This window comes from Trachypithecus francoisi, unplaced genomic scaffold, assembly GCF_009764315.1.
Source record: "Trachypithecus francoisi isolate TF-2019V2 unplaced genomic scaffold, Tfra_2.0 Lachesis_group15, whole genome shotgun sequence".
Taxonomy (NCBI): Eukaryota; Metazoa; Chordata; class Mammalia; order Primates; family Cercopithecidae; genus Trachypithecus; species Trachypithecus francoisi.
Window position 1 is genome coordinate 17,230,670 of NW_022681460.1, and position 16,055 is coordinate 17,246,724.

At 35.5% G+C, this 16,055-nt stretch overlaps 2 protein-coding genes and 1 long non-coding RNA gene across 4 annotated transcripts in view; 2 read left to right on the forward strand and 1 right to left on the reverse strand.

The window, feature by feature from the left end:
• DCBLD1 (discoidin, CUB and LCCL domain containing 1) overlaps positions 1 to 4,782 on the forward strand; it is an 89,462-nt gene extending 84,680 nt beyond the window's left edge. Inside the window, exons 16-17 of the mRNA XM_033234399.1 lie at positions 3,712 to 3,881; positions 4,002 to 4,782. The gene's annotated coding sequence lies outside the window, so the exon portion shown is untranslated. The remainder of the gene's footprint in view (positions 1 to 3,711; positions 3,882 to 4,001) is intronic.
• The window catches only part of GOPC (golgi associated PDZ and coiled-coil motif containing), a 42,285-nt gene that overhangs the window by 5,828 nt on the left and 20,402 nt on the right, over positions 1 to 16,055 (reverse strand). Inside the window, exons 2-8 of one of the 2 annotated variants that reach the window (XM_033234402.1) lie at positions 14,320 to 14,484; positions 12,871 to 12,894; positions 9,530 to 9,705; positions 7,827 to 7,992; positions 5,212 to 5,307; positions 3,954 to 4,118; positions 948 to 1,128 (exon numbers count right to left, since the gene is read on the reverse strand). In XM_033234402.1, coding sequence (XP_033090293.1) covers positions 948 to 1,128; positions 3,954 to 4,118; positions 5,212 to 5,307; positions 7,827 to 7,992; positions 9,530 to 9,705; positions 12,871 to 12,894; positions 14,320 to 14,484 — 973 coding nt within the window. The remainder of the gene's footprint in view (positions 1 to 947; positions 1,129 to 3,953; positions 4,119 to 5,211; positions 5,308 to 7,826; positions 7,993 to 9,529; positions 9,706 to 12,870; positions 12,895 to 14,319; positions 14,485 to 16,055) is intronic. The other variant, XM_033234403.1, reaches the window with a different exon arrangement.
• Positions 5,564 to 14,054, forward strand: LOC117096983. Its single transcript, XR_004442742.1, has 2 exons — positions 5,564 to 5,659; positions 13,785 to 14,054. It is a non-coding gene; the product is annotated as an uncharacterized LOC117096983 (long non-coding RNA).

Consider the following 16,055-nt stretch of genomic DNA (forward strand, 5'->3'; position numbering starts at 1 on the left):
TGCTTTATGCATACTTCCCATCTCATCACAAAGAATATTAAAAAGACATGTACTCAAAGGTCAATATTTAAAAATTAACTGTTATTGCCATTTCATCAAAGGTATTTTTAAGCAAAATTGGTATCTTCTTCTTCTTCTTTTACTATGAATGGATGGCAAGGAAGAAAACAAAGATGACTAGTACAGTTACTAGTATTAGCAACACTGCCTTGATTAGTGCTAAGGCAGTTTTACCCCAATTGCTTTTGCACCAACCCAATACCATAATTGCAAATATCAACACAGCAAAAAAAGACAAATGATGTCTTAGTATTATTATGAAATGCTTTGACCTCATGAACTCTGCTAAAATATCTCAGAGACCTTCAGAGATCCCTAGATCACAATTTGAGGACCACTGCTCTATGTAAAAGGAAGTGCTAGAGTTTTTCCTTAAAATATGTGTAAATGATAGCAAAGGAACTAAACCAAACATCCCGAAGATAATGTAAGTTGATTCTAATAGCAATCATAAGACGACAGTATACTTCATACTTATTCATAATTAGCTTAAAATTCATTGTATTATGAGAGATGAATTTGCATCAAGACAGAGAGACAATGTAGTCTACAAGACAGATCTACTCAAAATAGTATGTTGGTATTTGTTTCAGAGTCTAGAAAAAATTTTATTTATTTTTGAAGGATCACTTGCAGTAGAGTAACTGGTAATGTACTTGTCTTAACAGTCCAAGATGAATATAGAAGAACATATGTGGTAAATAAACTGTTCGCATAATGTACAATAAAACAATAAACAAGGGAAAGCTCTTCATTCCTTTGATTTCCTCACAGTTAAAACAGTTTTACTGAAGAAATTCCGAGGCCTTCACATTTTTCAACATTTAAACATTTAATAATAGTTTAATAATAATGAATATGTTAATAATCTTTAGAGTGATTTTTACCTTGTAATACTTTGATTTCCCCACTTGTGTCTTTGCAACTAGCACCAGGGTTACCACCTCCTTCTAACTCATCAAGGTACAAACGGTAACGATGTCCACTCTCATCTTCATACTCTACGTTTTCATCATCAGAATCTACTTCAGGAGCCACATAAACTACTTCAAATTCAATCTCTCCTCTCTAAAACAGGAAATGAAAATGAGAAAGTCAAGTTATTGTAATTGTAATTTTAAAAGGATTTCCAGATTCTTTGTGGGAAGGCTTAGGGGTGGAGAGATCTAAGAGATAGCTCATTTCCAGAAAACAAATAATAAAGTTCTAGAATCTAAACAGGTAGTGAGGCCATCATGTCTAGATCAGCCTCATGAATCCTCTCTATAGTTCCTTTAAACATTTTAGTAGCTCTTTCTACTGACCATAATCTTTTTGCTAATAGATCTAAAATTTGAAAGGATGCCTAATTATTAAATTTATAGAATTCTGGAACAAGGATTCAAAATTATTTGCTATTTTGTATTGCACACAGCAATTCAGCAAATACATCTAAATAGTCAGATATTAAATAAGGATATCATACAAAACTTTCCTTAACTAATTCAAGAAACCCCTACAAAATGATTTTATACACTGCCATAAGGTCATCATACAAACCTTTCCTTAACTAATTCAAGAAACTCCTACAAAATGATTTTTTGTTTCTTATTCAATAGGTCTTGAATAAGAACTTACACTGAGTACCAGACACAGACATAGTGTTAATCAAGGTATTCTGTCTCATGCTAATAGTAATTACTATATATGTTTACTATAAATTATAGCTTTCAATCCTCAGAATAATCGTATTATAGTGTCTTTTACATGAATGAGAAACCTGAGTGAGTCCTGGAGAAAGGAGATAACTTTCCCTACATAATGAACAAGAATAAAGAAAAATAAAAGTTTGACTCTGAAGTCCTTGATCTTTATATTATGCTAGATTAATTGTGTAATAGTTGTACTGCCATTCTTTAACAATGACACATTCAAGTAAAAAGTTACAGATCATGCCAGGCATGGTGGCTTACATCTGTAATCCCAGCACTTTGGGAGGCTGAGGCAGGTGAATCGCTTGAGCTCAGGAATTCGAGACCAGCCTGGGCAACATGGCAAAACCCATCTCTACAAAAAAAAAAAAAAAAAAAAATTAGCTGGCCATGGTGGTGTGCACCTGTAGTCTTAGCTACTTGTGGGGCTGAGGTTGGAGGATCTGTTTGAGCCTGGGAGATTGAGGCTGCAGTGATCCACAATTGTGCCACTGCACTCCAGCCTGGGTGACAGAGTGAGACCCTGGCTCCAAAAAAAAAAAAAAAAAACAAGAAAAAAAGAAAAAAAGAAAAATTCCAAGTTATAATTGTCATTTAATAAGAGACTCCAACCACTACATATAAGTGTGGTGTTGGCAACTCTGAAAATTATGGTTTGTCTTTGCTCAAAAGAAAACATGCCATTTTTGACTGCTACTCACTAAGTTAGTCTTGTTGGTGCTCTTCTTTCCAAGTAGTTTAAGGTTATACATCAGAATTTTATATGTGCTTAGTTAGCATTTTCTTAAAACTTATGACTGCCCATTGGTAGCTCCTTCACCAGTTATCCCACTCTTTTACTACTGGATGACAGTCAAGATGGGCTGATAAAACACTAACTTAAGAGAATAGCATAGCATTCTTAGATCTCTCGTCAGATAATGCTTTAAAAATACCATTTTGCAGAAAGAGACAGATGATGTAGTGGTCTTCAGTAAAGTTTTAAATGACAGAATTAGATCTGTGAGTAGCTGTCATGGAGATACAGATTTCAGGCTTAATATGAGAAAAAGCTTTCTAAAAATCAGTACTGTATAACAATGGAATGGACTGGTTGATATCAGCAAGTCTTCCTTTTAATATAATTATTGAAGTAGTGATCTTGCAAAGATTTATGCATCATATAGAATTGAACCAATGAACTATATTCACTTTCGACTCTGAGATTCAATTCTACAGACGCATACCACACTGATAATCCAAGAAACATCTCAATGCACTACCAATGCCTCTAATTCCCTCAACTCTATTCTTGAAAGAAATAAACAAAATAAAACAACATTTTAAGTACAACTGTATGACAAATATGACTCCTGAATATGAAGCTCAATTCTCTAATTTATTTGCTCGGCAACTTTGAGTAAATCCTTTCATCTCTAAGAACTTTAGTTTACTCATTTTAAGAGTTTTGGGGCCGGGCGCGGTGGCTCAAGCCTGTAATCCCAGCACTTTGGGAGGCCGAGACGGGCGGATCACAAGGTCAGGAGATCGAGACCATCCTGGCTAATACGGTGAAACCCCGTCTCTACTAAAGAATACAAAACACTAGCCGGGCGACGAGGCGGGCGCCTGTAGTCCCAGCTACTTGGGAGGCGGAGGCAGGAGAATGGCGTGAACCTGGGAGGCGGAGCTTGCAGTGAGCTGAGATCCGGCCACCGCACTCCAGCCTGGGCGACAGAGCCAGACTCCGTCTCAAAAAAAAAAAAAAAAAAAAAAAGAGTTTTGGGCTAGATAGTTTCTATGTGTGATTTCAATTTTAATATTCTAATCTGCTTCTAGCACTGTCTTTTCTGTAATACCTTATATATAGTGTTTTAGGCATTAAGGATGTTGTTTTTTCAGTCTCAGGTCCTGTTCTGAGTACTTTACATGTATTAACATACTTAATCCTCACAGCTTTCTTTTAATCCCTTCCACACAGGTGAGGACACTGAGGGACAGAGGACTTAAGCAACTTGCTCAAAGTTATGAAGTAAACAAAATGGAATGGTCCATTTTCAGTAAATTTGACTGAATGTCATCTATAAAAGCATTAAATCAAAGGAAACAAGATCTATGTATAAACACTTTACTACTTTAGAAACTCTGTAGGTAAGTATACAGTGTTCAATAGATTCATAACCAATTGAAAGATACAGTTCTAATTATATGAAGGGAATTTACCTGCTGAGAAAGAATGGTTACAGCTTCTTTATGCTTTGTGTCCCTTAGGTTAACTCCATTGACTGCCAAAATAGCATCCCCAACGTGCAGCCCTCCACATCTATCAGCAGGTTGACCCGGATGGATCTCAGAGATGAGGATTGGAACACCATGTTCTTTCCCACCCTAACAACAACAGCAAAGGGCAGTAAATTATTCTTTGTAAAGTACAGTTACCTATTACTCTAGAGATAAAATATTTTCTTAAAAATATCTTTCATTAAGCACCTATGCTGTCTCTATAAATGCTGGGTAAAATTTTATTTGCTACTTACGTAATGGTAAAAATTATCAAAGAATATTGAACAGTAAATTGGCTAAATTCTTAAATTAAAAAAAAAACTTATGTGTTAGTACTCCATAGCACCATTCCATTTTATCAAGTCTAAATCACTACAAATGACAAGACCAATTATTTTAGGTGCCACAATTTCAAAGAAGTTAAAATGTGAAAATATATGCAATGTAGAATTGAAAAAAATGCAGTATTTGGTACCTATCACTCTCTAGCTTGTATCATTGTTGTGTGTGGGTGGGTGTGTGTGTGTGTGTGTGTCTTATTTGTACTGCTAAAATGTATACTCTTTGAAGGCAGCACATTAAAAAAGGTAAGTATTCAAGAAATACAGATTGGATGAGCTTTTTATTATAAGAAACATTTCTACATTAAGCAATACTAAAAAAACAAATGAACTTGCTCAGTGCCTAAGTATTACCAAATGAAAATTAAAGCCACCTTGTTCATTAAAGCACTGAGACTACAACAAAATGACTCCTAAAGGCATCGAATTTAAAAAAAGAATATATAATATATGGACCCCAGAGCCAGTGAAATCTGACAGCTAATAAATGAGACAAGAGAAAGATATACATACTTGGAGAGAGAACAATACAATCTGAAGCCATTTAACCTATACGAAAACAACCATATCTATTCCCAAGGGCTCCTAGAGGCATCACACTATATGGCACTGAACTATGAAGTGAGTCATCATAAAAATGTTAAACTATGCTTACTAAAGGTATACTTAATAGCTGCTAGGAAGATTTATTTCTTAAAAAAATGTTTACACAAAAGCAAACATTTATCCCCATGGGGATACATTTTAGTTATTTAAAAAATATATCCAGAATATTCTGTTCCCCAGTGATGTCCAACAAAGGACTATGATTCTACTAGATAACCGCAGAAAAGGAGAATGGAAGCACTACTTCTTACTGTAATTGAAATGCCAAGGCCTTCGTGATCTTCCTTAAGGAGGAGAACTTTTCTAATTGGACCAACACCTTGGCTTTTCTTTAGGGAATCTTGATCCTAATTGGGAGGAAAAAAGAAGAAAAATTAGTATCATTTAAATAGCATACCAAATAGAGTAAACTCATACTATATAACTTGCTTTTACAAATCTGTATTAACTTCCTGGAATGGATAAACAGTATATGGTTAAGAAAGTAACAGATAAAATGGAAAAATGAAAATAGCTATTCTATTGATGCAAAATGTATAGATGATGTTCTCACATTTCTGCCAATAATGTTTAAAATATTGATACATTTATTTTTAAATTGTAGGACATTATAAAAGAAATTATTTCCAGGAATTAATTGAGGAACAAATATCCTCAAAAAATAAAAGTGACTGTCTATCTTCACTGGATGTCTTTAAAGTATACATTGATTTTAGCTGAGTTGTAGAGTTGAAAAACAAATTTCTAACTGGATCATTAATTACTTATACATTCCTTGGTGCTCTGGAGTCTACCTCTTAAATAAAGGGCCTTGATCCACTAATGATTCTTTCTCTGGTACCCTTACTCTTTCTGTCTCTACTAAGCTGTTTTCCTACTCAGCAGATAAATGAATTACAAGCCTTTTCCAGTTTTAAAATACTGATCATGTGCAAACGCAAAACAAAACAAAAAAACCTTTCAAACCTTCACTATCTTCCTTAGCAACTATCATCCTCTCCCTTTCCTTAACCTCCACACGAAGTTCATCCTCATCATATCTACTTCCTTGCCACTCAGATTCAGTCCTCAGAGCTCCATAATTAGTTTTGCCCCTACATGCACAACTGGAATTTTCTTTTCTGTGCTCACTAGTAATCAATATTGTTACACACAGTTAACACTTTTTGTCACTACCCTACTTCAAACTTGCAGAAAGTTGATACTGTTCACCAACCCCTCCTTGAAACCCACTCTTTCCGTTGGCTTTTATTACACTACTTTCCTACATGTCTTGTATCTGACAGCTCTATCCCAGGCTCCTTCCTTTAGTGATCCTTTTCCTTCTCCCACTCCGTAAGTTTCTATCTTGGCCTCCTATTCTTTTTACTACCTATATACTTTATATATACATATATACTTGGAACTGACTTAATCAGTTCCAAGATTTCAAGTATAATAGATGGACAGTTTCCCTAACATTTCTTCAAATCAGATTTCTCTCCTGAAATCCAGAGTCATATATCCAATTGGATGTATCTTGGACATCCCATTGTCACCTCAAACACTACTTGTCTAAAACTGATCTCATCATCTTTTCCCCAAATCCTTCCTTTTCTTTTATTTCCCTTATCACTGAAGGCCAGATCTCACTCAGTTGCTCAAACTAAAAGTCCAGATTCTTCTTTTTCACTATTTAACCAAAAGCAGTTAGTCACCAATCAAGCCCTTCTGATTATAATCCTATCAAATCTGTCCTTCTTCTCAAATGCCACTTCTGTCCTCATCACTTTCTCCTTGGATGACCACAGTATCTTCCTATGTCCTTGACTCCAACTTGGTCCTCTTCACTATACCAAAATAACTATCAAAAAATGTAAAGTTTATGAAGTCTGCCATTTTATTTAAAACTTCCATGATGATCAGGTTAGAGTTAAAATTCCTCTATTTAGTATAAAATAATTTATATAATCCAGCCACTACCCAAAACCTCAACCTCATATTTAGCTAATTTCACAAGCATGCTTTTATCACTCAGACACATCTGACACAAACTACTTTGTCTTCCTCCTAACCGTGCTACTCCATTTGCCAAATCTACTGGACCTAGCAGTTAACGGGGACCACCAGTGTCCTAGAGAAAACAATGGCATAAGTGCTTATCGTTATCCCCACTTCTCTTCCACCAACTCTATGTGCATATCGATTCTTCTTATAAAAATCTTTGCAGAGGCAACAAACTATTTCACTATTTAACGCCATACATTATCTGGTACTAAGATATGTGAACCCTTGGGAGACATGCTTTCATATATTATGGTCTATATTATCAAGCAGCTGTTATAATAAAATTCAATAAAGATTTATCCAGATAGAAGCTTTTATACAACAGTGGCTATAGAAGCAGACAACTGGCTACAGATCTCAAATTCCATCTTAATCCAAGACCAAACAGGTGTAAATGTTAGTTCAGCATCTACATTTGGATTCAGTTACGAAAAGTTCCCTTAAAAAACTACCCCAAAATATTTGCTGAATTATCAAAATGACCACACACTCTAAGCTAAGATTAAAACAAATTTAAGCATGCCCAATCATGATCCAGGAAAAACTGGAAATATGATCCAACATACTAGCAATATGCATTTGCTAACAATGGCTCACTGTCTGCAAAAATATCACTCTCAGAGCATTAGTAAGTCTGTGAAGAACTACTAAAATTTCTACGGGTGTTGAAACTTTATCTACTTTGAATAAGTTGAATCCCATTTTTACTTTTTAAATAAAGGTTTCAAACAATACTAGAATAAAGGAAAGAATAGAAAGCAATTGTGATTAAAGAAAGAAAGAAGAGGCTGAGTGGGAAGCAGCAGCAAAGCAAACATACATGGCCTGGTGGTGCTTGCATTGGTCGTTTCAAGTCATTACGTCCTCTGCAGGCTCTGATCACAGTTTTGTGACGATGCAAATGTATTTCAGCTTCTAACTGGTTCCAAAGCTTATCATGAGCAGGTCCCTTCATATCTCGTCCTAGCAATTGTATTTGTTGGACCCTTCATATTGGGAAAAGAGTACATTGAGTTGATTTTTCATTATGTTCACTATAGTGAGAATTCAGAAAAATTACTGAACGTAAGTAGCTTTTGCATGAATCTCAAATTAGTGATAAAACTAATACTCAGGAACTTCTTGATGTCTCTCAGGTATAAAAAAATATGAACACTTTGAAAAGAACAGGTATCTTGAAGGGAAAAACCAGTAAAAAAAATTTTTTTAAAGGACTTAATGTGAACTCTTTTAGTCATATACTGAATTCAAATAAATCTAAAAAACAATTGATGAGATTAATGTCAATCTGTTTTATGTCTTGCATGCAAAGTCACTGAACTCAGATACCATTAAATGTTAGCTTTTAGATGAGATTAACTGTACAAAAATATTTCTTCTAATTAGAGTTTCTTTTCACAAAATGATTATTTTAAATGTGGTTAAAAGTTACTAGAACCAGCCAGGGCAACATGGCAAAACCTTAAAAACAATTAACCAGGCCTGGTGGCATGCCTGTGGTCCCAGCTACTTGGGAGGCTGAGGTGGGAGGATCACTTGAGCCTGAAAGGTAGACGTTGCAGTGAGCCAGCGTTGCACCACTGCACTCTAACCTGAGTGACAGAGTGACACCCCATCTCACAAAATTAAAAAAAAAAAAAGTTACTAAAAAATTTGTACTTCAAGATGATATAGATTTTTTTTTTGTTCCATGTTTTTAATGTGACATTAAAAGAATATGCACAAAATGATTCAGTACTAATAAATCACCAGAGTTAATAATTTACTTAATAAATACAAGTAGAATTCTGTGTATGATTATGATAAAATCACTGTCATTAAATACCAACATGTCTTTTTGAAGGGCAAGAAAGACTGGGTTTCAGTGATCATAAAAAGAACTCCTTATGGAAGTTCTGCTATGCACGTGAATATCGGTTGTACTGGTCTCAAGGCACAAAATAGTTGGAAAATGCTGCTCTACAGAGCTGTTAGCATTTCACAGTAAGATACTATCAGTGTTTGTGTGTGTAAACTAAACATATTAGTATGGATAAATAGATCTGCAATACATAATGCTGTCAGTATTAATTTAACAACAGTAAGTTAAAACCAACTGTAAAATAATTCTGAGGGAAAAGATTAATGCTGCATTTACCGTAAGAAAAAAGAGTCAGCCAAGTGCAGTGGCTCACGCCTATAATCCCAGCACTTTGGAATCCAAGACAGATGGATCATGAGGTCAGGAGTTTGAGACTAGCCTGGCCAACATGGTAAAACCCCATCTCTACTAAAAATACAAAAATTAGCTGGCTGTGGTGGCAGGCACCTGTAATCCCAGCTGCTCGGGAGGCTGAGGCAGGAGAATCGCTTGAACCTAGGAGGCAGAGGTTGCAGTGAGCCGAGATCATGCCACTGCACTCCAGTCTGGGCAACAGAGCAAGACTCCATCTCAAAAAAATAAAAAAAGAAAAAGAAAGAGTCAACCTCATTAAATATCCAATTTGTCACTTAAGAGTACAATAATACCCATTTTTTACACACCTTCCTGCCAGTTCCTTATCCAAGTACTTGGCAGCTAGTCTCGCCCCATATACTTCAGCCTGGAGAACAGCTATATGTCTACGAAGGGCTTCATTTTCTTTTCTCAACAATTTCACTTCAGCTTCAAGTTGCGCTTCTTTCATTTTTTCTTTTTTGTTTGCCTCAAGCTCTCTTTCCTATGTAATTTTTAAAAGTATATAATTTAATGAAAATAAAAACTCTTTAGCACTAGACCATGTTCTTGAAAATGCACAAAAGCCTACAGTTCAACAATGTATCATCTCTATAAAATGGAACACAAAGATCTGGATCTAGTTCTTTTGAACTAGTACCACAACATCTTGGAACTACTTCTAGATAAAATAATTGCATGCCATGGGTTACCCTGATATGGAGGATAATAAGAAAAGTAGTCTACTCTAAGCTCATGTTATCACATATTAGTAAAAGTGACTTCAATGGGTAGTTAAATCTGCTATCTACTTCTAAAACTGACTTAGAAAACTAGACTAATATAAAAATAATCATTCTGATGGTTGTTCCCAAACATTTAATTAACTTTAATGCAACAAGTCTATAAAGTAGACTTGTCAGAACTTGCATGCAAAGTTATGCATGTCTGTCTTAAAGTCAGAATCATTCAGTTACACAGATACATTTTATAGCTAATTTATCTTAGAGGACCACAAGAAACTTATAACGAATAAACTAGAGGATATACTAGTTTTTTAACAGACATTTTATAGTCATGAAAAACTGCTGGTAACAACTGCATTAAAACATTTACACATTACAAAGTTTCTATAGATTAAGCACATCTATGGAGTGGATTACCACTGAACTTTGTAATCCGGTTCATCTATTTGTCTGTATGTTAAGAGTGAATGCAGAACTTTTTTCTGAGGAAAACACTGGCCTCACTTGCCTCCTATGTTCCTCTTGGTAGATAGTCCATATACGTGAACATAAAGGCGTTAGCCAGAGACTTTAACTGCAAGATCTTCACCATTAAATTTTTATCAGAAGTTCATATATGAGAAATAATGTTCAATTTACCTTAAAAGCATAAAGTATAATCTTTCCTACAGATCAAGGGTTGCAAATGTAAATGCCTTCAGGATCCAAGTGCAGAAACAGGCAGGTACAAGACAAAATAGAGTGCAAAATGGAAGGTACAAAAAATTCTGCCCAAAGGCAGGCAAATTCAAAATCAAACACACACACAAAACTATATGGCCAAATAAAACCCTTTTGAGAGTTAAGGGCCCCAACAGACATTTTAAGTGTTATTTGTAGATCAAAAAAACCACCTAAACACTGAAAACTTGCATTTATCCTGAGCAGAACTGCTTTTACAGAATCCACAAATCCTATGAAAACATGGTTACATTTGTTCATGATATGTGGAAGACATTATTCCCTATACCACCATGTCCCTTTTGTGAGGATGTAAATAAAAACCTACCTTAGCACCAGAAAAATTGTTTCTCTTGAGGAAATGATGAATAGTATTGTTTCTATTGTATGCACTGATTATTTTACATAATTATTTCCCTTTTTATCCTGGATATTGAGAAGCTAAGAAACAAATTTAAGCATATTTTCAGCAATTCATGGAATATATTTTGGTACTAATTTAACGTGTCTCCTTTGGTCTACTGTTTTGAACAACATCAAAATAGATATATTTGAATACTAGTCAATAAATACCATAATCCTAAAAAAAAATTTACATACACACACAGAAACACACACACACATACAAGCTAAAACTAATGACAACTACCAAATGCTAGATATATTTATCTCTGATTAAAAATATTTGTTATATATATGACAAACATATGAAAGATTAGCAGACTCTTTCAATTTCTGGAAAAAAAAGATTAGAACATAATTTCTAGATACTGGTTTTAAAGGATTTGAAAAACTCAATCTAGAATCCTCCTTTTAACATAATTTTGGAATTATTAAAATCTTTATTTCAGAACCTATGTCCTAAAAGGGCAAGTATCTGTTTCAAAAGAAACCAGTTTGGAGATATGAACAAAAATCTTTCTTATGACATTTTAAAGTTGATGCAACTTTTAAAAAAGCATTCCTAGGCCGGGCGCGGTGGCTCAAGCCTGTAATCCCAGCACTTTGGGAGGCCGAGGCGGGCGGATCACGAGGTCAGGAGATCGAGACCCTCCTGGCTAACACGGTGAAACCTCGTCTCTACTAAAAATACAAAAAACTAGCCGGGCGCGGTGGCGGGCGCCTGTAGTCCCAGCTACTCGGAGGCTGAGGCGGGAGAATGGCGGGAACCCGGAGGCGGAGCTTGCAGTGAGCCGAGATCGCGCCACTGCACTCCAGCCTGGGGACACAGCGAGACTCCGCCTCAAAAAAAAAAAAAAAAAAAGCATTCCTAGAAGACCAAGATTTCTTTGGCTTATGGGCTAAATAAACTTTACGTTGATGATTACCTACTTTCAATTACTTTAATGAGTTATTTATACTACATTAATGAAACATGGGAGATGTACTAAGCTACCACTGACTGAGGTTTTAATGATTTAAATCCCTAATGAATCTGACAAACTCTCAGGCCTCAAATTAACAGAGGTAAGCAAGAATAAGACTAAGAAAACTGAAGTTAACCATCTCTAGATTTCCAGAAAAAAAATTTTTTTGGTTCTTAGTTAACCTGTTTGTTACTAGGTAACACCCAAGATGTTCATTTTACATTTAGATACCAAAGATTGTATCTTCAAAAGAGGTAAAGCCATAAGACAAATTGGAACTTGATTAGGTTGGGGTAATGTGAAAAATATTAAAAATGTATTGTTATTTTCAAAAATAACTTCTGTTAAAGCATTTCAAAATTCGATTGTTTCAAAGGCCACAAGATTATTCTCAAGACTCTTGAAAAGCCATAACACATGCAGCAGATGAAGAAGAAACCAACATGCACATTCTTTTCTGGAAATAATTTCAAATAGAAACTTAAGGGGGTTAAAAACTAGACCTGCTTGATATATCTTCAATACCCTGAAGTGGGAAAACCAATGGCTCTTTGAAGTAGAGGTGTGAGCAAGTTACAAGGCTCAAAAATTGTCAAAAATTGACAGGCTCTGCAAATAATGGCTACATATCACAAACAAAAGAAAAATGTTTAACAACATGCAGTGAGAAAAGAGCAATGGGCCATCCACTGAACTTTTCAGGTACTGGAACATTAAAAAATTGCCATCATTAATGCTATTTTCAAATACAATGAGTGACAACATATAATATGCAAATAAAACACTAAGAACACTTCAGCGTGACATATTAAAGCAAAACAGAAACAATATACTTACCAGCTCCTCCACAGAGGGGCCAGACTTCAGATATAAGAAAAAAGTTTTATAATTAGAAGAAGATCAAACAAATGATTTTATTTAGTGGTATAATCATTATAAGGAAAAACCCCACATGTTGAATATCATTTGGGTAAAGTTCATTAGAACAAATATATTTGCAATCTATAAACAAGAGTCACTGTAATAGCATTAGATTAAAATTTTTTGTTTTATCAAAATTAGCATAACGAGTACAGTGTTCCTTTCACCATACTCTTTCAAATTCTAATGTTAAAACTTCACGTAAATTATTTTCTAGAGAATTTTTAGGTTGTTTCTGAATGTTAATGTCAAATAGCTCAAAGAAGCAGTTATGAGCTTTTATTTCAGTTAAATAAAACCCTTTTAACACAGATTCACAGACTCTGAAAACTTAAGAGTTTAACTTAAAATTATTTTCATGAATTTTAACACATCAGTACTAGGAACTAATTAACCAAATGAAATTAACTGAAAACAAGTAAAACTTATAAATGTATTACTCTCAGCATATCATCAACATCATTTCATGTCCTGCCTCTGCCAAGCAATAGCGGTCTTATTTATTGCTGTGTTCCACATAGGAAAAAAAAATCTGATATCTCTTACACGCTTAAAACATATGTGGTACACAGTGGCAGGAAAAATGCTTACAATATATTAAGAGTAAAAGAAAAGAATGTGCTACTGGCTGGTACCCAATTCCATTTTTCACTTCTTCCTTATTAACAGACTCCAGTTTTACTGTAAGTGGCCATATGACCAATAGAAGACTGACATGCAGCTGGGGATGGTCAATGAAATGCTGGCAAAAATTACTGAGAAAGATTTCATAATAAGTAATTTAAAGAAGGCTAACATAACAGAGAAGCATCTTTTTGCCCTTTCCTTAGATTAACCCTTCTTCCTGCCTGAAATGCAGACATGAAGAAATCCTGAGGATGGAAACCATGAGCTAAAAATGGCAGAGCACAGTGATGGAAGGAATCTGGATCTCTAATATCTGTGGAGCTGCCGTATCAACTCTAGACTGCCGGTCTCAGATTTCATTTCAGAGAAAAATAAGCACTATTCAAGAATAATCCCAGTGTTACTTGGGATTTCTGTTATATGCAGCTGAATTTAATCCAACTGATACAGTAAGGCAAAAAAAAAATCTTCTATGTTATAATCACAAATATCTTTTAAACATATTTATACATGTATTTTAAATAGGAAAAATTCTATCAGTTGATTGTTGATATCACTGATTATTTATAGGTGATGAGATTGTAGACTATCATAACGATCATAAACTTTATATTTCTTATATTTCCTAAATTTCCCACAATGAGCACATACATTTGATAATTTAAAAGTCTCATTCAAAATTGTCCTCTCCACCCTGTAAAATACATGCAAGGGCATGTCACTCTCTAAACTACTTACCAATTTTGCCTTAATGGTACCAGAGTCAACACTTTGACCAGTTTTAGCATGAAGCTGAAGTTGAATAGAGTGCAGCTGTAAAAGCTGATCATGTACTTCTTTCTCCAAAACAACTTTCTCTGCTTGAGTTTCCGTCAGTTCAGATTTCAGATCCACCAACTGTGCCTTATAAAGAAAACAATAAAAGAAATTAAGGATGCTTAATTTTCTTTATTTTGACTAATAATTGTTATTCAAGAATGACAACAGAGAGACTACCTTTGAAATAAATACACGAACATTAGAATACTATTATCTAAGATACAAGACATCCATCTAAACTGACAGAAAATCAATAGTGTAAGTCAAGATATTTCAGTAGCAAGAGAAATCTATAAGCTATATCTTCTAATAACACAGAATGCTACTTCCATTTTACTTTGTTTACTTTAAGAAACCTTTTTACTGTTTCACCTTTATCTTCAAAGCTTATGAAAACACAAAACTATGAGGTGGTTCGCCATGTGGTAGAGACAACGTGTGCTGTGGTGGATCACTAACATTAACAGTATTACAGAAGATGCCAGTGAGTGAGTTGTGTTCTGTCTTCAATCCAACGAATACTAGCCCAAATCATCCCAATCATTATCTAGTAAAGTTATTTTAGGTGCTAAGGTATCAACTTCTGAGACTACAGTAAGCCTGAAGATCAGAGTTAACTGTTAAGTCTTCAGCTTTAGCATAGCAGAGCAACTCATCAGGACCACCTACCAATTCAGTTTGAGGTTTTCATTTTTGCACAATTGATATATTGTTTTACAGTTGTGCACAGGATGTGTCCTTTGTGTTTTTGGTTTTCCCAGCTAGCTAGTAGATTAAAGATCAAGACATGCCTTTGTTTCCTACTCAACTCAACATAATTTTGCTAAGCATCTAAAGGCCCAGAACTATGCCAGCACAATGAGAAAAAAAATTGTAGATAATATTTTTAAAAATCAGAGATAATTTATGCCCTTGACAAGCTTTCGTATCTACTGGGTTGATAAATACACATATGTAGACCAACTAAAAAATGTGGCAAGTTATATATAGAGAGAGAACTGACCCAGTCCCACGGAATTCAAACCGAAGGAAGGATGAAGGATCCAATTCATGGATGAAGGATGGTCAATGCAGAGAATTTTATTGAGTGAATGGAAGTGGCTCTCAGCCTGAATTCACATTACCTCATTCTTCTTGGGCACCAGACAAGAATTTGGGACTCATCAAGTGCAGGTACCCAAAAAGGCTATCACACTGGCCCTCTGCCCTTACTGGCGGAGGGCAGCCGCCCCACAAAAGGCAAAAGGCCCAGTGAGCTGATAATACAGTTCTGTCCAGCAGAGCTAAGAGAACCTTGTAACATGCCCTCTGGGGCCTTGGGTCACAGGCACCCCGACCTGGATGCTGCCACAGGGCCTGCATGGAGTTTGTTCCTGCTGGTGCTAAAGCAGCTGGCCAGTTCCTACACCTGCTTGCCTACACACTCCCTCCCATGAGGGGTGGAGTGCAGCGGACCCAAGTGAACCCAGTTTGCTCCTGCCAATGCCAAAGCAGCCAACCAGTTCTCCCATTCGTTCGCTTGCGTGCTCCCTCCTGCCAGGGGTTGAGCGGGGTGGGCTGAGTAAACAGGGAACCCCTGTCGTGAGTACTGTGAAGGGGTCAAGAAAATATCCTGCATCAATATGAACTCCTTTATTGGGTATGAGTTACAAATA